The 23,372-nt window shown below is 38.6% G+C and overlaps 1 protein-coding gene across 2 annotated transcripts in view; it reads right to left on the reverse strand.

Annotated features, from left to right (window-relative positions):
- RLF (rearranged L-myc fusion) overlaps window positions 1–23,372 on the reverse strand; it is a 112,260-nt gene continuing 88,888 nt past the window's right edge. For both annotated transcript variants that reach the window (XM_027864617.1, XM_027864618.1), the window contains 2 exons: window positions 8,532–8,673; window positions 1–5,227 (listed from right to left, as the gene is read on the reverse strand). In XM_027864617.1, coding sequence (XP_027720418.1) covers window positions 479–5,227; window positions 8,532–8,673 — 4,891 coding nt within the window. In that variant the 3' untranslated portion in view covers window positions 1–478. The remainder of the gene's footprint in view (window positions 5,228–8,531; window positions 8,674–23,372) is intronic.

Raw genomic sequence — 23,372 nt, forward strand, 5'->3', positions numbered from 1 at the left:
TGAAAAATTGTAATTTATTGAAACTCAACTCAAAAAATATAAGATGCTGTAGTGTACAATATATTACACAAAGCACCCTCAGGTGCACATTCAAGTCAAGTAAGAACTCTGCCTGCCTCCCTCCCCCCAGCCCTCCCACCCTGGGGCCTCAGAATCTGTTCCATATACAATCATGCACACTTAATTTGAAAAAGGAAGCCCCAGTATATTTGATGTATTAATTAGCACCAAACAGAGCACAGTTCCATTTTCTTAATAAAACAAAACAAAACAAAAAAAACCAACCAATAAACAAACCAACTGGGGAGCTAATGAACGCTGCCAATACTGTTGACAAAGATATTATACATTCATGAAAATGCACAGCCTACCCTACCCTAAACAATGGTGTGGCTGCTGCTCAGCCTTTGTTCGCGTTGGCAATTGTCCCTATGCTGCAGTACTGGAGCCAGTCTGTTCTCTAAAACAAAATTGCTACTTAGGAACTCCCTACTACACAAAGCTCATCTGTTTTTTTTGTTGGAAACAAGTCTAAAAGAGATGTGGAAAATTTTGATCTTTCCAGGACGACCACCGGCCGCAGATAATGAAGCTGTTTTAAGGCAAGTTCTCCACAGTCTGTTAATGCCTTATCTAATATGACCCTCAGATTTTCGAGGGAAGGGACAGTTGATGACTCTGCTACAATGATAGGCTGGATTGTGGTCAGGTTGTCATGAATTGCAGAATCACTGGAAGGAAGAGGTATATCAACTTTAGGGTTGCTTTCATTCACTAAGCTATCCACAGTCACATTCCCTGCTAAGTCATCATTGGGCTGTGGGACATCATTTACTGTTAAGTGCTCCGCTGGCTCCCAATCATCAAAATCATCCTCTTTTTCTTTACTTTCCTGAATGAATTTTAAAAATGAAGATTCAAACCCCATGGGTTTATAAGTCTTCAAATCAAATGATCTGGCCTGCGAATGTTTCCGAAATGTATCTTTTGGGACATGAATTGGAGTTTTTACCACATTGCTTTCCAGTCTAGAGCTATGGTGTCCAGCTTCTGGCACCCTTTTTCTTGGTAAAGGCAACTGGAAATTTGTTAAATAGGGCCTGCTCTCAGTTCCATCACTGTTCTTAGGTGCAGACTTTTCAGTTTTACAGGGAGGGGGCTCAGTGACACGACACTCTTCCAAGCTAGTGGTTTCTGAACTATGGTTACATTTTGAAGTTTCTCTATACAGGAAGGTATCTGTATTAAATACCGAATTACTTTCTACACACCCTTCCTGACTCCCATTTCCTTTATTTTCTGGATGAGGGGAACTGTTGCTTTTCTGGAGAGATGCTTCATTTTCACCTGGGGGGTGGGTATGCACTGTGCTTCCTGGTTCACAGTTTCCGGTTTCTTCCTTCTTTATACAAGGCTCTATCTCAGAGGCTGGCTCTTCTTTAATTTTGGTACCATACTTAACGCAAACTACTAGGATTTCCATCTGCTGCTCTAAATAAGCACTGCTCATTTGGTGGGTACGTTTGTAATGTCTTAATATACTACTTTCCAATTTGACAACAGATGCACAGCCTTGAATCATGCAGGGATATTGAGTGTGTTCAGATTGCTCTGCACACATATTTAGGGCTTCCTCTTTTGTTTTAAAAATGATTGGAAGCTTTTTCTCTTTAATGAGGCTGCCACATTTTCTAGTTTTAGCATTCAATGACTTCTTATTATTCTGACTTGCTTCACTGTGAGCCCGGCTGGTTCCAAAACCTTTCTCACCTTCACTTCTCAGTACACTCTCATTTTCCACTTTTGGATTTCCAAAGAGATCATCATAATAGTCCTTGTGTCGGTAATACACGTGTTGAGAGTAGTTACTTCGATGAGTGAAGATTCGATCACAGCCATTAAGGTCACAATGAATTTCAAAGTCTGAGTTCATCTCTCCTTCAATACCATGCTGTTCCATCAAATGCTGCTTCAACTTGTTAAGAGTGTAGAAGACAGCCGGGCACTGTGGTTGGCTACAGGGAAACCTGGCAGCAGAGTCAGTCTCAGAAAGGGCTTTCTGATCTTCAACAGGGTCTAAGTTATGGGAATCACTACAGTGTTTAGCCAGTGCTTTGGAGCATAGGAAGCGCTTATTACACTCTTTATATTTGCAAGCAAATATCTTTTTACATTTGACCAGTTCCCTTTTTGTTCGTGCTTTGTCTTTTTCTAAACACAACTGCTCTCTGTTATACTGATGCACTGTTCGATAGTGGCGAATCAAGCCCTTTAGATTTGTGAATGAAGAATTGCAACTTTTATGAATACAGTGGAATGGTTTGTGGTACTTGTTCAAAATATAGCACAGATTTCCTTTGGCAACAGTCCTTCTACTCCCTCTTCCCTCTCTTGCTTCTAGTTCTTCCCTGTGGCTATCTATTGGTGATGAAATGCTGGATGATTTTCCTGTCACATTACTGTCAATTTCTTCACAAGAAGATTCCAAATCAGTTTCTGAACTACACTCTTCTTTTTTAGGATGTCGGATTTGCTTCTCAGAATTATTAGACTGATCATCTCCAAGCTCTGTGCTGCCACAGAAAGTAGAAGCAGAGCAACTACCCATGACATTACCTTTCAAATGATCCCCTGTGCATGGGCTGGCATGATCACATTTTCCATTATCAAATAATTTATGAGTGACTTTTTCATTGCTAATCTGATGCTTATTTTTATAATGAATTCTAAGGTGGGTTTTTCTGGTAAATGACCTTTGGCAAATATGACACTGGAAAGGTGAGTATCGATGCTGAAACATGGATAACTGTAGAACCTTGTCTCTGGAATAATTATGTTTTTTGACATAATGCATCAACAAAGCCTCTCTGGTCACAAACTCATACTTGCAGCCTTGAAGTTCACAGAAAAATGGCTTGGCTGCCAACTGTGCAAGATATTGACTTGACAAATTTTCTTCTTGATTCTGAAAGTGAAGGTCTGAGATAGGGCTTGATGAAACTGACTGAAGGGACTTAGCACCATTGGATGGATACACTGGCAGTGACCCTGAGAAAGATGTTATTGAGTTTTTCAAGCTTAAGTGTTTCAGGCGTAACAGAAGCTCCAACATGGCATCCTCAGTACACGGCACTCTGGAAGCGCAAATGGTGGCTTCTGGAGGATGGTGGCAACTCTGAAGATTACTTCTACATTTTGTGTGAATATTGTGATCCAGACCTTCATCTGGGGAGTCACTGTTTGTGTCTGAACCTGGCTTAGGCGCAGCACTGAAGTTCTCATTTGTTTGACTGTGTTCACTGTCCAAAAACTGAAAGATCTCTTTATCCTTTATTCCTAATGTCTTTTTATGCTTGAAATGGTATGGATGAATCTTTCGGAGATGCCTCTGCATACCTCTAGCATTTTTGTATGTAGAACCACAGCCTTCAAAACCACAGGTAAACTTTTTCCCATCAAAACAAACTGCCACATTGGAACATTTCTCTTTTAAACTGGAAGGGACCAAACCTTTACCATGAGAGGACATGAAAACATCAGGCACGGTCTCAGGCGAGTCCAGCGTATCAATCATTTCTTCATTCACTGAGGCAGATGAGCTGCGACTTAACTGATCGCTCGAGCTGCTGTCACTGTTGTCTTTTAGGTTATCAGAGCCCATTTCCTCAACATCTGGAGCTAACTGAGAACTAGTCGACTCCACTGAGAAAAGCAGATCCTCAGGTAAATGTGATTTCTCAGTTGGGTCAAGTAGATGATGCTGATCTTGACAGCTGTTCTTTTCATTTGCTGCAGGTTCAAGCTTTACTGTTGTCTTAACATCTCCATTTGAAATGTCACCATTATGCATGGAAAGGTGATTCTGAAACTCAGTTTTAGAATAATAGAATTTTTTGCAACCAAGAAAGTTGCATGTGTATGACGCATCCCGGAAGTGCTGTGCTTCATGGTGATAAAGTTGTCCCAGGTCACTGAAAACAATACTGCAGCCATTTAATTCACATTTGTATCGAAGATCCTCATGTTTTTGTTTGTGATTAAGTAGCTCGTTCACTGACCCAAATGTCGCATAGCAGTCTATAGAGACACACATGTAAGGCTGAGGCCCACAGTGAACTCGTTCATGCTCCCGCAGATGAAAGGCTGTCATGAAATGTCGCCGACAATAAGAACATTTTTCTCTCCGGTTCTTCATGTCCAAGTAATGCTTTGCATTTTCATCATTGTTTTGGTGTTCGGCTTTGAGGTGCACACTTAGGTACTTAAATTGCTTAAATACTCGGGAGCAGTCTGTCCCAGGGCAAGGGTATAAATCTCTATCTTGCAGGTGGCAATCCTCTAGTTTGCTGAATGTAACATACTCATGAGAATCTCCCTGTTCGTTGGATGGCAGATTTTGATCTGATGTTGCAGAAGGACTTGGGCCATTACCCTTCTGAGAGCGTTCTCTTTTCATCAATAATTTCTTTCTGGGTCTGTCTCTTCTGCTTGGTGGCATTTTCACATGTTCCATTACATGAGGTACAAAAAATTCTTTTTTCTTGAATTTCTTTATACAGACAGGGCAAGTATAAATTCCATCTTCCATATGCATCTTAGAATGATGGAGTATCCTAGCTTCTATACATTCCCTCTTGCAGAGCACACAGAAGAACTTATATTGAAGCCATCGCTGGTACCTTTCAGAAGAACCAATTGGCTTTTTGTCTCTTTTCTCCTTCTGCTGATCTGCCGAATCTCTTCTTTTGGAATGTTTATCATCTTTATTCTCTTCATAGTCACTGAGAAATGACTCCAAAACATCTGTCTCATTAATTGATATCTCATAGCCACTGAGGTCATCATCAGAATCAGAAGCTTCTTGACCTAGGAGTTGGTGACAATGTCGTTTTAAAGTTTTCCAATCCCAAAATTCAGGATCAAAAGGCCAATGGGCTTTTAAAGCTAACAAAAGCTCACATCGGAGAGAGTTGGGAACTGGAGCATTTTCCTCATCGAACTTTTGATCTGGTTGCAGGTATAGTTCTTCTAACATATTAAATCCAGCCCAGCTGGGCTCCAATAAGAATTCAGTAAGCTGACAGGCTCTTCTAACTTCAAGGTCTTCTGGTAAGAGACAACCAATTGTTTTACACACTGATGTTTTCATTTCATCATCTTCACTTGATCGAATCTGAAGGGCTCTCACACATAATAAAATGGACACTGCTACACCAGCATCTTCTGCCTAACAGAAGAGAGAAGAGGAAAAAATGTTAATTTAATTTTGTCCTGAAACAGAGAAGAAAATTATATAAAAATATCCTCACCAGCTCTCCAGTCCTGTACTTATTCTCTGGCCCTTGCAATGAGGGTATATCTGAACAAATGACTGAAAACAGAGTTGATTACATCTGTATAAAAATCTGCACTATTGTTATGATTTCTAAACATTCCAAAGCTTTATATCGGATTTTCTCTTCCTTTTGAAATCTAGCTTTATCTTACTTGAATCTCAGTTATGTGAGATTTCTGTACCTGTGAAATTAATGACTTTAGGGACAGACTCTTCACTTTTCTTTTCTTGCCAGTTATAACTCAAAAATCTATATCACCTTTGAAAACTTATCTATATCTGTTTTGGGCACAACCTTACTAAAAAGCCTGGAGTGTATGTGTTCAAAAAGAACTAGCATCTCTGGAGTGAGGGATTGTCAGACCCTTTAAAGGATGCTCATGTACCTTTGTTGTCTACTTGGCACTCAACTCTCACCTGTGGCTCTAAGAAGCTACAGCATGGTCAGTGGCCACATACCCCAGTAAAACCATTTTGGCAGATGGGCTAAACCAGGTTGAAGGTAACCAACGGGTCACAACTTGTTGGTGAATTAAGAGGGCTGTCTACCCCAAGCATATGAAACCTTCCCCTGGTGAAAAGGGCAGATGAGAACAATTTGTTCCACCAGTCATGAAGGTGGTTGAGGCAAGCACTGTAGAGTGCTTAGAGCCTGGCCAGACATCGAAGACGCCAAGGTCATTCACTGAATCCCGGGGTACTTCCAGTCATACTGACTTTTGTCCTGCCACTGGATGCTGATGATTCAGGAAAAGAGAGTAAGACCGATAACTTTGTACAATTCTGCTCCACTTAAATCTAATTCATGCACAAAACACCATCCTGTGATGTCACTGGTCTTCTTTGAAAATGAAGAATAAATAATACTAATTAAAAAACCTAACAGACAAATGGTTGAAATATTTCCTAAGACAACTACATAACTTGCTTTGGAAAGATGTTCCAGTCTCTCAATCTTAGTAGGAAGATGTTCCCAGTCTTTAACCTGCATCTCTCCCGTAGTACATTCAAACTGGCTCTCACTTGACCTCATATAAAAACGAATAGTGAGAAAAATCACCACAATCAAGACTTCCTAAGCTTCTCCTGTGGGAGATACAAAGTAGTACAAAACTTAGTCTCTAGCTTCAAACTTATAACTTGGTAATATACACATAGATGTACACTGATACTTATCAGTATTGTGGTCAACAGAAGGTTCAAGTGGTTGTAGTTTGGGCTTCAAAGAAGCAATAAGACAAAGTGGACCCATGAGGATGTAGCTTAGATAAACAGGTTAGAGTTAAGAGGAGAGTATGATTTTCTAGGTAGGGGCAACTGTATGAGCAGACACGAAAGCTGGAAAGTCAGCTACCAAGCCAATTTAAGGTCATGTGACCAATACGGTGTGTTCATTTAAAAAAAACAATCTTGTTTTCATTTTTATTCAAACCATTAGTATTCAGAACATGAATGTGTTGGGAGCACTTTAGGGAGGATGCATTTTTGTATAATTCACACATCTGTGCCTATGCCCACTGGGCGATGAAGGAAACTGAGGCACTACTAATTACGTGACCTGGCACAGATATATTATATAAAAAGTTATATGATGTATTACCCATCTGATGATCTTTCTTAGAATCACAGACAGCTGGAAGGGACACTGGAGGTCATCTAGTCCAACCCCCTCACTTTACAGAGGAGGAAAACTGAGGTCCAGAGAGGTTGTGTGACTTGCCCAAGGTCACACAGGTAGTAGTAGTAGTAGTGGTAGTGGTAGTAGTAGTAGTAAGTAGCAGTCGGGCAGCATTCAAACTCAGGTCCTCTGACTCCATATCCAGTGTTCCTTATACTATACCACCTTCCTGATTCTCCACCTCTGTTCCAGGAACAAGAATAGGTAATTATGTCTTCATTCAGAGACCACAACCTCCTTACTGGTTGTTTCTAACAAACATTATATCTCCTCAAACTTTTTAGGGCAATTCACTCAACCCCACCCAGTCTTTGACCATGTTAAAGAGTTTTATGTAAGTTTATCATTACACTCCTATGTACCTAACATATTTTATCTTCTTTGACTATTCTTAGCCCAACTGTCATTATTGCAGAAAGAGGTTCTACAATCATACTTACAGATTCTTTCAGAACTCCTTTGCACATTACTTCCTTACGCATCAATTTCCTCACTGGTAAAATGGGGATATTAAAAACCTAAAGCACTTAAATCACAGAGTCAAATGAAAGAACATATGTAAAGTGCCTTGAAAATCTTAAATGCTTCCTTAAATGTCAGTTATTATTATCCTGGAAAGTAATTTTCTGGGACTGGAGACTTGCTCTCATGTAAAGAAAGAGACTCAATGCTCTCTTGTAATGCCTTTATCTAAGCCAGGGTTCAATTCCCTTTTCATCATTTCCAGCTTTAAGATCATTCTCCTTTCTGGAAAAGGAGGAAGGAAAACAAGTATTTCAAAGAATGATGATAGGAATGGTTACTGAAATGAAGACTACAATGGAAAAAAAATAGCAAAAAACACTAGTCTGTACATATCTGGATACTTGGGTTAGAGTCTTAGCTCAGTCATTAGATTTGACTTTAGGTGAGTCCTTTTTCTTCTCAGGGCCTCAGTTTCCCCCTCTATATAAGGAAAGGATTAAACTGGCTAGAATGGCAAGTCACCTAACTTCTTAAGCATCAGTTTCCTCAACTATAAAACAGGGATAATAATATCAACTAATTCCTGTGGTTTTTGTACGGATAAGACAAAATATCATAAAGCATTCAGCCCAATGCCTGGCACATGGTAGGTACTTCTTCCTCCTTTCCAAGAAATTCCCTACCAGTTATGAAATTCTAAGATTCTGGTTAAGGACTTAATTGACATTATAATCCTTGCATGAAATCAAGGTGGTGGTTCATGATGTACAACCCTGAAATACTAAAGTATTAGAGTTGGGAGTGTGATGACCTCAGGTATAATCTGGGCCTGTCCAAAGAGAAGTGTCACTGCATACTGTTAGATAACTGGCTTTTGAACACAAAATATGATGCTAAAGAGAATATGGAATGCACATGGAAAGGGCATTATCCTTCAACAATGTCTTATAATGTATATTTTTATGCCAAGCTCCAGCACTGATTAGTCGCATAACCGTGGGCAGGTCATTTTATTTCTGAGCTTCATTTTCCTGAACAGCCTAAAGTACTTACTTCTGTTTGTACGACTCTAATCAAGCAGAAGAGATGTTGCTGTGTTTTAGCAATAACACCAAACTGTCGACATCGCTCCAAAAAGATATCTAAAGAAGGATCAATTCTTCTTTGCAACTTACTCCAAAAAAGAGTCAACTCCCTAAGAAAAAAAAAACAGAAAAAGATAGTTGGAAGATCATTTAAAAACACTGAGATGTGTTTGCAGTTTTACTTATATTAATCTGTGAGCAAGACTGCCAAATGGGAAGGAAAATCTGCAACGCTATTACTAAGATTTCATTATGTTAGAAAACTGCCCATCAGCTTGTCTCAATTATTATCCTTTTTTTGCTCCCTTCTGAATCTAAGGGAAACTCCACTTCCCCACCCACAGACCATTTAGGTGTATGTTGCTTTTGCAACAAACTAGGTTTCCAAAAGGGTAGGGACTATATTCTAGATTCACAAACATACATTTGACAAATATTCTGAGTGTACTTTGGGCTGCCTAATTTCCAAGTTAAGCTCCTATTAATTCCATGAATCTGTATCAGACTGTATTGTAGAGCTACTGAACCAATCCTCAGAGAATTAAGGTAAAATCTATGATCTGACTCACTGAAAAGTATTTCAACCCTAAAAGTAGATTATACATTCAGTTTTGGGAGGTAATTCACTTTTAAAAAGGCACTGAATTATGTTTTCAGAATCATGCTTGTTTCTTATAATGATCATCTCATTTCCCTTTCCTGGCTCCTTGAAAAGGATTTTTAAAAATTACTTCAGGGAAATTTGTTGATTGCAAATACAGTGCATGGCACATGGCAGATGGTTGTTGCAAGAGTATGTATGTGTGTGTAGCTTTTATGGTAAGCAACAATTGGGACCAATGAAAGCACCAAACACTTCCAAAAGCAATCTAGCCCAATCAATCTTATTTAATTCTGGGTATAATAGCTCACGATTGGGCAGCTAGGTGGCACAGATAAGAGAATGCCAAGTCTGGAGTTAGAAGACTCATCTTCGCAAGTTCAAATCTGGCCTCAGACGCTTTCTAGCTGATGACCCTGGGCTAGTAATTTAGCCCTGTTTGCCTCAGTTTCCTCGTCTGTAAAATGAGCTGGAGAAGGAAAGGGCAAATCACTCAAGTATCTTTGCCAAGAAAATCCTAAATGGGATCATAAAGAGTCAGACATGATTAAAAACAACTGCAAGCTATGAATTATTAAACTTAATTAAACTAGCTCGTATTAGTAATTTGTTAGAGTTTAACCTTCCTGCTCCTGTGAGCCTAAGTTCCTTGTTTTGCAAGAATTCTCCTTTTTCTGCATGAGTCAAAGCTCCAATTCCTCATTTGGACTTGTGGAAAATCGTACACTTTCCACATGTAAATTCAGATATTGATGTTGTTAATAGCCCATTTATCAATAAGCTTCTGTAATGCCTAGTTAATCAGAGAAAAAGAGTGTTTACCAACATGATTATTATGGATATGTTTTACATGACTACACAGGTGTAACCTATATCAAATTGTTTGCCTTCTCAATGGAGGTAGGGTGGGGAGGGAGGAAGGGAGAGAATTTGGAACTCAAATTTTAAAAACATGTTAAAAATTGTTTTTACATGTAACTGGGGAAAAATAAAATACTAAATTAAAAAAAAAAAAGAAAAAAAGAGTATTTACTACTGAGAGATTATACAATTTTCCAGTTCCCCATTCTAAGAATAGGTTCCCTGTTTCTAACCCATTTCCAACCATGATTTCCCTATTCCTGTCCTTGTTCAAGATGCCCCAGGATGTTTTGTTAGTCTACCTTGTGCCAAACTGATACAACTTATGGTTAGAACTCTCTGTGATGAACACCCATGTTACTCAGGAATTTGTAATTTTGACTAAAACAAAGTTCTGCAAACTCTCCATAGGGCCCTTGGTTTTACTAAGGAGCCTTGGATTCCACTTACTGGTAATTGCTAGCCTTGCTAACAAATGGAATGTGCTTGGAACTTTGTTGCCTCAGTTTCTCTTTATCACAGATTTTAATTGTGACACAAGGATATCATTAAAACTAGCAAAAAGCTTTGGCAAACACATATAGGCATCACTTTATATTAGTATTTAGAGGTCCACCAACTACAGTTAACATTTTAGTCATAACTATCAAAGAGCTGGGCTTAAAAGATGCTTGAAAAAAACTCTTATTAGAGAAGCACCTTTAATACTGTGCTTTTTTTTGGAATTCTAAGGAGTAGGGCTGGGGTGCAAATTGAGAAGCATAGACCAGCACCTACACTGGAACTTAAGAATCTCCAAAGAGTTGTCTGGGAGCACTTTCTAAGTGCTAGATCCAAGTGTTCTTGTCTCTAATGTCAGTGCTTAGACCACCACTGCACGTTCCTTTTCACATGTATTTTACTCTAAAAGCATACACCAAATCAAAAGCTCTTTGGAGGAATTGCATATTCTCTTTGTCTTTTAGTCACACTGTATGACTAGGAAAATGTGGTCTGCTGAAGAAAATCTTCTAGGAAAGACCACCTATTATCTTCTCACATCTTCACTGAGGATGCCCTTGCTTCCTGCACAGACCATTATCAAATACGTATAGATATGAAAAAGGAGGCATATGGGTCATTATTACCTCACAGCACCAGACTTCTGTTAATAGTCTAATATTACACTGTCTTTCTTGGCTGCCACAACATATCACTGACTCAGACTGCTTTGCAGTTGAGTGGAATGCACAGATCTCTCAAAAGACTTGCTCTCTAAGGGCAGCTAGATGGTGGTGGGGCCGGAGTCAGGAAGACCTGAGTTCAAATCTGACCTTAGACACTTACTAGCTGTGTGACCCTGGGCAACCTGTTTGTCTCAGTTTACTCAACTATAAAATGAGCTGGAGAAGGAAATGGCGAACCAGTGTAGTATCCTTGCCAAGAAAATGGGGTCACAAAGAGTCACACACGACTGAACAACAATTACTATTCACATCACCTCCAATCTGTATACTTGCGCAGTTGGGTTTTTTTTTCCGGTGAGGCAATTGAGGTTAAGTGATTTGCCCAGAGTCACACAGCTAGTGAGCATCAAGTGTCTGAGACCAGATTTGAACTCAGGCGCTCCTGACTCCAGGGTCAGTGCTCTATCCACTGTGCCACCTAGCTGCCCCTGAATTTTTTTTTTTTAAACATAAATGCAAGGCTTTACATGTAATCCTATTACATTTCATCTTAGGAGATTCAATGCTGTTGTTGTTGGTCTTTCGTTTTCGAAAACAATGACATCACAAGGGTCATGTTTTAACTTGCGCATGAATTAGATTTAAGTGAGGTACAGCTGCACAACATATTCCAAACTGATTTCTAATCCTGATTCACTCACCTAACGAATAAGCTTTCTCTCAGGTGTGTGTAGATATTTGTCAAGATCAAAACCAATTCCCAATAGCAGTAGCCCTAAACTTACAAATTATGCTCCAAAAGTTCATCTGTAAACTGGTTATTACGAATGCAGAACTCATTTTCCAACAGGAACAATGTAAAAAAGCCTTAAAAAGTAGGCTCAACTACCTAGCACAAATAGTGCTATGACCTAACAATCATTTATTTGTGATGCTACTCGCAAATCAGGAAATTTAGAACCAATTTTCCCTTCCAGGATGTCTCTGGGAGTGACCGGGAATGATCTCCCCAGCAGCTTTAACAGGTCTTTGTATTTAAGGGTTACATATATAACCAAAAGAGAGGTGATAAGAAACGACATGATAGAATGATCCCCCAAAGGAACTTAGCAAATGTAAAAACACTAGCAGGGTAAACATTTCTAATTGTCTGAAAATGTAAAGAACTGTAGTTTTAAAAATGTGACCATGTGGTAACAAAACACATTGATGGTTGCAAAATGAGGCAACTGCATGCTGTGTAAGGAAGTGATCAGAGAGGACATACTCAAGTCAGAATCCTGACCCAAGGTGCTGACTACTAAATGGGTTCCATGGGGCAGTTAGACGGCACAGTGGATAGAGCACCGGCCCTGAAGTCAGGAGGACCTGAGTTCAAATCCGGCCTCAGACCAAACATTTGACATGTACTAGCTGTGTGACCTTGGGCAAGTCACTTAACCCCAATTGCCTCACTTAAAAAAAAAAAAAGGTTCTATCTAGGAGCATTAGGAAGGACTAGAAAAGTGACATCATAAAGGTAATAGGACTTTTCTAAAGAGCCTATTGTTTTTCACCTTTAAGAAGAAACTTCTCCCTGGATGACCACATCTTTGGGCAAAAGATATTTAGGCTAAACTTTTGCAGAATCCTAGAACTTTAAATGGGGAGTGAGGTTAAAAATCAAACCGTCTCATTTTACAGAGAAGAAAACCAAAATGCTAAAGACTGTATATGCACATTCTTTACGCAGGATGAAAAAATTACGCAATGTCCTGGCACCCACCACAGATATCCTTCTCCCTACTTCATGTTATGAGAACTTGAATGATTGATAACTTGCTACTGTAAATGTAGAAAATAAATGAAGGAGGGAAGCTTGCAATTTATGAAGCAACCAGCTGCAAGAGAACTGTGAATAAACCGACTTTAAAACTAACAGAGATATGGAAATGTTTCCAAGGCCAAATAGCTAGATAGGAACAAATGGATGTGAAAATGAACAATTTACCCATTGCTCTCATGGGAAAGAAAGGGTGCCAATACTTATACATATTGCAATAAGGAGAATATAAAACAGAAGTGCAGAAGATGATGTGTTTGGCTCAAGTGGGGCTTGGAGACTACTCTCTCTCTCTCTCACTCTCAAAGTTGAGTTGAGAATGGGAGAAGCAAAAGAATGACAGAGGGTGCTTACTTTGAGTTGGGGACCAGATTCTTCTCAAGACTTCTTGGTGTTGATATGATCAATTAGGCTGATAGTTTTCCTAATACTGAACCAGCCCTGTATTCCTGGTATAAATCCTACCTGGTCATTGTGTATTATTCTTGTGATAAGTTGTAATCTATTTGCTAATATTTTGTTTAAACTTTTTGCATCTATATTCATTAGAGAAATTGGTCTGTAATTTTCTTTCTCTGTTTTGACTCTTCCTGGTTTACGTATCAGCACCATATTTGTATCATAAAAAGAATTTGGTAAGACTCCTTCTTCACCTATTTTCCCAAATAGTCTATATAGTATTAGAATTAATTGTTCTTTAAATGTTTGATAGAATTTGCTTGAAAATTCATCTGGCCCTGGAGATTTTTTCCTAGGGAGTTCATCAATGGCTTGTTCATTTCTTTTTCTGAAATGAGGTTATTTAAGTATTTTACTTCCTCTTCTGTTAATCTGGGCAATTTATATTTTTGTAAATATGTATCCATTTCACTAAGACTGTCAAATCTGTTCGCATACAATTGGGCAAAATAGTTCCTAATTACTGTTTTAATTTCCTCTTCCTTGGTGGTCGATTTACCTTTTTCATTCGTGATACTTCCAATTTGGTTTTCTTCTTTCTTTTTTTTTAAATTAAATTAACCAAAGGTTTATCTATTTTACTGGTTTTTTCATAAAACCAGCTCTTAGTTTTATTTATTAGTTCAATAGCTTTCTTCATTTCAATTTTATTAATTTTTCCTTTGGTCTTCAATATTTCTAATTTGGTGTTTAATTGAGGATTTTTAATTTGTTTTTTTTTTCTAGTTTTTTTAGTTGTATGCCCAATTCATTGATCTCCTCTTTTTCTATTTTATTTATGTAAGCATTTAGAGATATAAAACTTCCCCTAAGAACTGCTTTTGCTGCATCCCATAAGTTTTGGTATGTTGTCTCATTATTGTCACTCTCTTGAATGAAACTGATTGTTTCTATGATTTGTTGTTTGACCCAATCATTTTTTAGGAATAGATTATTTAGTTTCCAATTATTTTTTAGTCTATCTTTCCATGGCCCTTTATTACATATAATTTTATATATGTATATGTATGAACACAATTACAAAACACTTTTCACACAAATAAAGTCAGATCTAAATAACTGGAAAAACAGTTCCTCATGGGTAGGCCGATCTAATATAATAAAAATACAATTTTACCTAAGCTAATTTACATACCAATCTACCAAAAAAGTATTTACAGAGTTAGAAAAAATAACAAGATTCATTTGGAAGAACAAAAGGTCCAGAATATCAAGGGAATTAATGAAAAGAAATGCAGGAGAAGGTGGCCTAGCCATTCCAAATCTTAAATTGTATTGTAAAGCAGCAATCATCAAAAGTGTTTGGTACTGACTAAGAAATAGAGTGGTGGATCAGTGATATAGGTTAAATATGCAAGACACAGTGGTCAATGACTATAGTAATCTATTATTTGATAAACCCAAAGACCCCAGCTTCTGGGATAATAAGCCACTCTTTGGCCAACGCAACCAAGATTAGAAGGAAGGTAGAAAACTGGGAAAGAATTTTTACAACCAGTCTCTCTGATAAGGGCCTCATTTTTAAAATATATAGAGAATTAAGTCAAATTTATAAGAATACAAGTCATTCCCCAACTGATAAATGGTCAAAGGATAAGAACAGGCAGTTCTCAGATGAAGAAATCAAAGCCATCTTTGGTCACATGAAAAAATGCTCTAAATCACTATTGATTAGAGAAATGCAAATCAAAACAATTCCGAGGTACCACATCACAACTATCATGGCCAACATGACAAAACAGGAAAACAATAAATGCTGGAGAAGATGTGGGAAAACGGAGGGGCAGCTAGGTGGTGCAGTGGACAGAGCACCAACCCTGAAGTCAGGAGAACCTGAGTTCAAATCCGGCCTCAGACCAAACACTTGACACTTATGAGCTGTGTGACCCTGGGCAAGTCACTTAACCCCAATTGCCTAACCAAAAAAAAAAAAAAAGAAAAAAAGAAAAGAAAAGAAAATGGAACACTAACGCATTGCTGGTGGAGCTATGAAATGATACAACTATTTTGGAGAGCAATTTGGAACTATGCCCAAAGGGCTATCAAAATGTGCATACCCTTTGACCCAGCAATAGCACTTCTAGGGCTATATCCCAAAGAGATCATACAAATGAGAAAATGACCCACATGTACAAAAATATTCATAGCAGCTCTTTTTGTGGTGGAAAAGAATTGGAAATTGAGAGGATGCCCATCAACTGGGAAATGGCTGAACAAGTTGAGGTGTATGAATGTAATGAAATACTATTGTGCTATAAGAAATGATGAACATGCTGACTTCAGAAAAACCTGGAAAGACTTGTATGGTCTGATTCTCAGTGAAGTGAGCAGAACCAAGAGAACGTTGTACACAACAACAGCCATGCTGTGTGATGACTAATACTGATAAACTTAACCCTTCCCAGCAATACAAGATCTAAGACATCTCCAAAGACCTCATGATGGAAAATGCTATCCACATCCAAAGAAAGAACTATGGAGTTTGAATGCAGATTGAAGCATACTATTTGCTATTTTTTTTTCTCTTCTGTTGAGTTTTGTTTCCTCTTTCTGGTGGTTCCTCCTATTGGTTCTAATTTTTACTTACAACATCACTAATCTGAAAATATGCTTAATAAGAATGTATATAAATATAGCCTATATCAGATTGTGCGCCGTCTTGGGGAGGGTGGTGGAGAGGAAGGGGGAGAAAAATTTTAAACTCAAAAGCACATGGAAGTGATTGTTGATAAATCAAAATAAATTAACCAAAAAAAAAAAAAAAAAAAAAGACTCCCTGGCACTCTCTAACTAGCATTTTCAAAAAGCTCCTTTGGAGATGGGTCCAAGGACATAATGGGAATGGTATTAGCACCACTCTGCTCTATTTTCTTAGGAGGAGTTTCCTTGCAAGTTGCAACCTGTACTTTTATCTCCATTTTTCAATCTGTATATGTATTTCCTCTTTTTTCCTAAGCCTTAGTTCTGCTCATTTCCCTTTCAACCATGTCTTCTCTGTTAGACCACAGTATGAGTTATTTTAATGCTTCAATGGACCTGAAGTAAACTGACAGTTTTCCCTTCCAATACCACAGACAATCTATCCAAACCTTCACATCTGATGTGTCTTTTGTCCATGTCATCGTATAAATCCTTTATAAAAGATCCATCCTTCCTCAAGGTTTTTCAATATTTTGTGGGTTCAGGTGTAGCACTTTGGTTGTCTGTTCTTGCTACATGACTACCAACCTCCCTCCGCGACCAGTCTTTTCCTGGATAAATCTTTTGCCTACTTCATATATTCAAGTCATCATTGATGATGTGCCCACACAGGTATTTCAATTAGGGTTACTCAAAATTCTGATTGTACAGAGACTGTCCTATTTCATAATTCATAGTTGTATGTACTACCTGAATAATACTGGTGTTAAAAAGATTGGTTTTTGTTTGAGTTACTATTACTATTATTAGTTATTTAAATCTAAGTTCTCACATAAACTGGCTGATTTTTGACAATTTCCATTTTTGATGAACAACTTGCACATTTGCTTTTGAGACAAAAATTCCCTAAAGGAATCCATGTATATTTTAATAGGACTTACCTAATAAATGTATATATCTTTTTTTCAAGGAAGGTCCAGTGGAAGTATATTGGGTACAGTTTGACAAAATACATTACTATGTTAGAATGTGAGCTTCTTGAGCTTAGGGATTACTTCATTTTTTGTATTTCTAACCTAAGTATTTATCATAGTATGTGTTACAAGTGTTGCTCGGTACATTTTTACTGAAAGACTGAATTTTTTTGGTTTCTTTTTTAAAAAGGAAGAGAAATCTTGTTCTCAACAGGACAGAAAACTTGGGAGGCATTAACCACTCAAGAATTTAGGTAGATTGATATAGGACACAAAATCTATCACACCAAAAGCTTTTGTCATGGAATATTAGACACTTCCTGCAGTATAGACTACCCCGTGGGTCTAAAAGACTATCACATGTATCTAGAGTTTCAGGTTTATTGGGGTAGAGCTAAGAATCCTTTCAAAGGCTGTAAGGCTATCACTCCATTCCCTAACATGGCTATGGCTACAACTGGTTATCAATAAGAATGTGTAATCCTCAGGATCTCTCCTCCTTTTGTCTTCTCACCATGATTTTGTGCTTTCTTTGGTCCTTATTCCAGTATACTCCTGTGCTAGAGCAGGCAATGAATAGAGCCAACTTACAGAGATACATCCCTTAAGAGTGCCTCCATCTCAAGTGTATTTATGGACAGGCAAATTTTTATCTCTTGACTGATTTAATGCTTCATGACCATTGAGAATAAATTTCCATCTTAAATAGAAGGCTTAAGGAGGTCCTTCCCAGCAGAATGGTTCTGGATACTAAACAAGTCAGGAAGATTCAGAGGGCATTCATTCCTTGGAACTGTGTGGAGAAATTTGCTGAGACAAAAGTACCACTTAAGTTCTCCTCACCAAAAAAGCCAATCAAGGATGGTTTTAATAATGACCTTAGATAAAATCAGTGAGCTGGCCCCTAAATCCTAAAACACAAAATTACTGCGCCCAGTAAAACTCTCTACTATTCCTACTTGGCAGGGCATCCATGTATTACAGAAACTTGAGTAAAAGTTGAGAATATGAGTATTTGAAAAATTGTATGATAAATGTGTTGTCTTTGATTAGCTTATGAGCCTAGGGGCTATTGCTCAAAACTTCTTACATGAATCTTTTTTGAAACTGTTTTAAAACCATCTACACATTTCCCCCCCAATATCTTCAAATCTTTGTCTTCTGAAAGTGATTTTGCCAACCACTAATTATCCACACAAACAAAAGTCATCTAGAATCAAATCTGGTGATTAAAGTTCAAGCCAAGAAATTTCATTTTGGGTTTCATGCAAAATATGAGCACAACGTATTGAGTCTGGTTTGCTTATGTGGTTTGTAGTCAGGCACCTCCCAAGTTGACTACCGAAGGAGAGGAGGAAAGAACAAATAGTAAGCACTTAGATGAATAGGTAAAGATCTAATTAAAAACAACAAAAATGTTAATGTTTTCTAGTTATACCTTTCAGATTTAAAAATATTCATGCATTTGTGATCATGAATATCACATAAACCCTAACCCTCTAATCAATAAAAGAACATGCTCTGAACCAAAGTCTCAGATATTTTCACATGAAAAGAAATTCAATGTCTCACAGGAAAAGCTGGACATCTAAATATCTACCCAATGTTACATAATCCTAAAACTTTATTTCAAACAGATTTGGGATTCAGTTTCTGCTTAATGAATAGTCTTTCATATGTCCTATTCTAACTTGAACATTCCACCCACCTTGTCTTTGTTTGAAAGCTACAAAAGGCCAATACTTAAAGGGTTTTTCAAATCCTGAAAACTCTTTCTTAGCTCAGATTGCTATTATAAAGATTCACTTATATTCTCAAATTGGGACTCTGTTTCACAAGCTCTATTCCTCTTTTGGAGCATCAAGAAAAAGGAATAAAACATTTAATGTCCAATAGCTTCCTTGTCCCCCATCAGAACTGTTCAAGAAGCAACTTACAGAAATCTCTGCTAATTTTCTACTGTTGCAGGAAAACAGAATTAATTCTAGTTGTGTAAGTGTCCCTGCAGGAATCACTTTAATGGTGGTTCAGGTAAAAGGCTGGATAAATTTGATTAAAATTTTTTCTATGGAGCCTAGCAAAATATAAAGGTTAATGTTAAAGGAATGAGAGAAGATTTCAAAGCCTTGAAAATTTGATGACCACAAACAACATTGTAATTTACTTGTCTTCTAGTTGAGACTCTACGACTGAAAGATTCTGGTCAGCCCCCTTAGCTTTCCAGGCTCATTTCATATTATTCTGATCCACGGACTTTCTTTCATTCTAGTCAAACTGGATGATGACTATCACTATTGTCCTATGCTTTCCTATTATTGTGTTTTTTCCTTATGTTGTTCACTACCCCCTGGCATACCATCTCTCCCATTCTGTGATTGCTGACTTTCTACTCATCCTTTAAAGCCTAACCCACACACCAGCTCCTGACAGAAACTTTTCTCAACAGCCACTTCTACTCCATGCAGATAATGACCTTCCTCCCTGGACCTGTCAATGGGCATTTTGTAAAGCATCTTTCTGGTGCATTTATTATATATCATTGTGTAGTTTTCTGTTTATGCTGTCTTATCTCCCTACTAAACTATTAACTTCAGGAGGGCAAGAACCAGGTTTTATCTCAAGCTGGTATATTCCTTACATCAAAGCAGAACATATTCAATCAGCATTTAATAAATGTTGAACTTATTTAGTTTAATCACCACATACATAAAAAAGAAAACCCCTAAGCTCACAAATAATGCTACCTGCTCCCATCTAAGCACTTGGTAGTCAGTAATCATTATGGAAGGGGAAAGAATAAGCATTTATGTAGTGCCTATGATACGCCAGCCACTGTGCTTTTCCCTCTGTTCATTATCTCCTATTTATCCTACATATAGCTTGCTTTGGATATATTTGTTTGCATGTTGTCTCTTCCATTAGATTGTAAGCCCCCTGGGAGGAGGAGCTCTTTTGCTGGGCATATAGTAGGCACTCAATAAATGTTTATTGATGGATTTTCTAGATGAGGAGGAAAAGAGATTTGTGCTCGAGGACACATGACAAATACATGATAGTAAGCCCTTGAACTCAGGTCCTATGACTTACAGAGCACACTTCGTGCTTCATAGTTCAACTCTCCTTATCTGCTGCTGCTGCCACCATTTCCTTTCTACTTTCCCATTTCTTCTAAAAATCAAATCTGTCATCATCTTACAGAAACTAATTCTTGCACAGTTGCATAGCAGCTCTCCTTGACAGATCCAAAAGATTTTCAGTCCAATCTAATGGCCAATCTGTCATTTTTTTCCCCTTAATTGCTCTGTGGCACAGGACGACACCATTGAGAATCAGGTCTTTACTAGAACTAGCCCCTCTTTATTTTACATCCTTATCCTTTCAGCTCCCCCAAAATATCCCTTTGTGTTCCCTTCTTCCACAGCATTTAAGCATTCTCACAGTCTGACTTCTTGGCCGTTTGTCCTGTCTTGCCAGGTTCTCCCGGATGTATGGGCTCCACTCTCAAAATTTCATCCACAACTATCACTCTGTCCTCTCATTCCATTGCTATTTTTTTTTTTTTGGGTTGGGCAATGGGGTTAAGTGGCTTGCCCAGGGTCACACAGCTAGTAAGTTTTGTGTGTCTGAGGACGCATTTGAACTCAGGTCCTCCTGAATCCAGGGCCGGTGCTCTATCCACTGTGCCACCTAGCTGCCCCTCTATTGCTAATTTTTGAGGTCCAAGTATCTATATGTTGGGTATTTCCATTTTGATGTTCTAGTTCAAGGTGTTAAAAATCTCCATCACTTCTCCCATATGGCCTTTCTGATGACCCTATGTAAATGACACCATTCTTCCTGCCATTCATGTTTACAAGTTAGCATCAACTTTGTTTCTTCCTTATCTTCTTTTAGTCTATTTATTTATTTAGTCATTTATTCTGTTGGTTGTTCTTTACAATGCCTCTCAAATCCCCATTTCCTTCTTTATTGCTACTGTTTCTGCTTTGGGTCTGGCCTTTATTACTCTATTCCTCAACTACTGAAACCGCCTCTTACACAGTCTCCTTGTTTCCAATCTCGGTCCTCTTCTAATCCTCCACAAAACCACCAGATAAATGATCTGAAAACATCATTCCTTTCCCTGCTCAAGCCCCTTGCTTGGCTCTTTATTGCTGCTATGGAATAAAAGCTGAACTTCGGTGCTGGGCCCTAAATAATCTGGAGCCTGCCTCTACTTTACTTTCCACTTCACTCTGCTTCCAAATCACCACTATCAACTGTCTAATCTATCAAGTACGTGTGGATCACTTATCATATGTCCAGCACAGTGCACTGAAAAACTTAGAAAAGATGATCCCTGCCCTCAGAGAGTACAAAATGTAAACAGGGAGACCAGAATCACATACAAAGCAATAGCAAATTATTCAAGCCAGTATATAACTCTGTACTTATTTGTGAAGTATATTTTATAACAGCTATATTCAGAAGACACTAAGATAAATGAGAGCTAGAATTGAACGGAAATTCCCCTTCATGATCCCCAAACACCACATGGTTTTTTTTGGCTTTAAGCCCCAAATCTGGTTGACTCCTGCCATTTGCCTCCTTTACTTTTCTTTTTTTTTTCTTTTGGTGAGGCAATTGGGGTTAAGTGACTTGCCCACAGTCACACAGGTAGTGAGTGTTATGTGTCTGAGTCCGGATTGGAACTCAGGTCCTCCTGACTCTAGGGCTGGTGCTCTATCCACTGCGCCACCTAACTGCCTCCCTCCTTTACTTTTCACTGGGTGCTACAGGGAGGTGAAGGAAATCACTTAACTGTGCTGAGTGGGCTCACCACAGATTTATGCAGTCTAATATCACTTGGGCCCTCACTACAGGAGGGGATGCATTTTTCCTATTCAATTCTCTCTTCCATGCCCATAGAAGCTACTCTAGATCTTTTCTCCTTGAGGATTCAACCACTTCAGAAACCCTCGGGTAAGGTCTTGGCCTCCTACTTCACAAAGAAAATGAAGAGCTTGCCCTTCTCCCCTCCTTTACTCTTGTCTCAGACTAACAGGGAGGTCTTCTCTTTGCTGAGTACAACCCATTGACACATGCCTTTGATCTTATTCTTTCTAGGTTTCTCCAGCAAACTGTCCCTACTATCTTTTCTACTTTCTATCTATTGGCTCCTTCCATGTTGCTAATGAAAATGTACATGTTTTCTCCCATCCTTAAAAAATCCTGATCTGTGTCTCACATCCCCATTAGCTATCATCCTATAACTCTTTTCCCTTCAAGGCTAAAACTCCTACATTTGGTGTCTCTACTTCTCACTCTCTTCTAAACCCTCCACAGCTTGGCTTCTGACTTCATCATTCAACTGAAATTGTCCTCTCCAAGTTGCCAATAATCTTTTCATTGTCAAACTTAATGGCCTTTTCTCAGTCCTTACACTTCTTGATCTCTATGTATCTAACCTAGCTGATCATCTCCTGCCTCCTCTCTTACAGTGCCTGGCCCATAGTAAGCATTTACTAAGTGATCCATCTATCTAGATTTTATTGATGGTCTCTCCTAGATCTTCTACTGTCAGTCCAACTGCTCCTTCCCAAGTCTTCCTGGCTGGTTTTTCATCGATATCACTCTCACTAACAGTGGGAGCCCCTCAAGGCTTTCTATGTTCTCTTGTCTTTGTGTTTACTTGGTGATTGAGTTAATTCCTATGGATTCAGTTATCATGTCTGACAATTCCCAGAGATTATCCAGCCCTAGTGCTTCTCCTGAACTACAGTCAACCCTGTCCATTTGCTTCTTGGACATTTACAACTAGGTTTCCCGTAGGCAACTCAAACTCAAAAGCTCCCAAAACAGAACTCCCCTGTCCCACCCCACCAAAAAACCTCTGCCCCCTCCTCCAAACACCCTTATTACTGTTGAAGGTACCACTAATCCTCCCTAGTCATGCAGCTGAAATCCTCATAGTCATCCTTGACTCCTTCAATTCAATGTCAGATCTTGTCTCCTGTGCCTTTACAGCATCACACATATGTGTCCCCCTCTTCCTATTCATGCTGCCGTAACTTGTTTGGACCCTCACCACCTCTCATCTGCACTCCTCCAACAGCCTTTTGCTTGACTTGTCAGACTCTTTATAGTCTGGTGCCGTCTCAGACCCTACTCCTCTCAAAATGCAATCTAACATGTGATGCTGGCCTGCCCTTCAAACACAGCACTCTATCTTCTGTTTTCATGCTGGCTTATGTCTGTACCTGGGACTTGTGTGCCCTTACACTTCCATATCTTGGTTCCACCAGCT

The sequence above is a fragment of the Vombatus ursinus genome, unplaced genomic scaffold (assembly GCF_900497805.2).
Source record: "Vombatus ursinus unplaced genomic scaffold, bare-nosed wombat genome assembly UNPS02014775.1, whole genome shotgun sequence".
NCBI lineage: Eukaryota > Metazoa > Chordata > Mammalia > Diprotodontia > Vombatidae > Vombatus > Vombatus ursinus.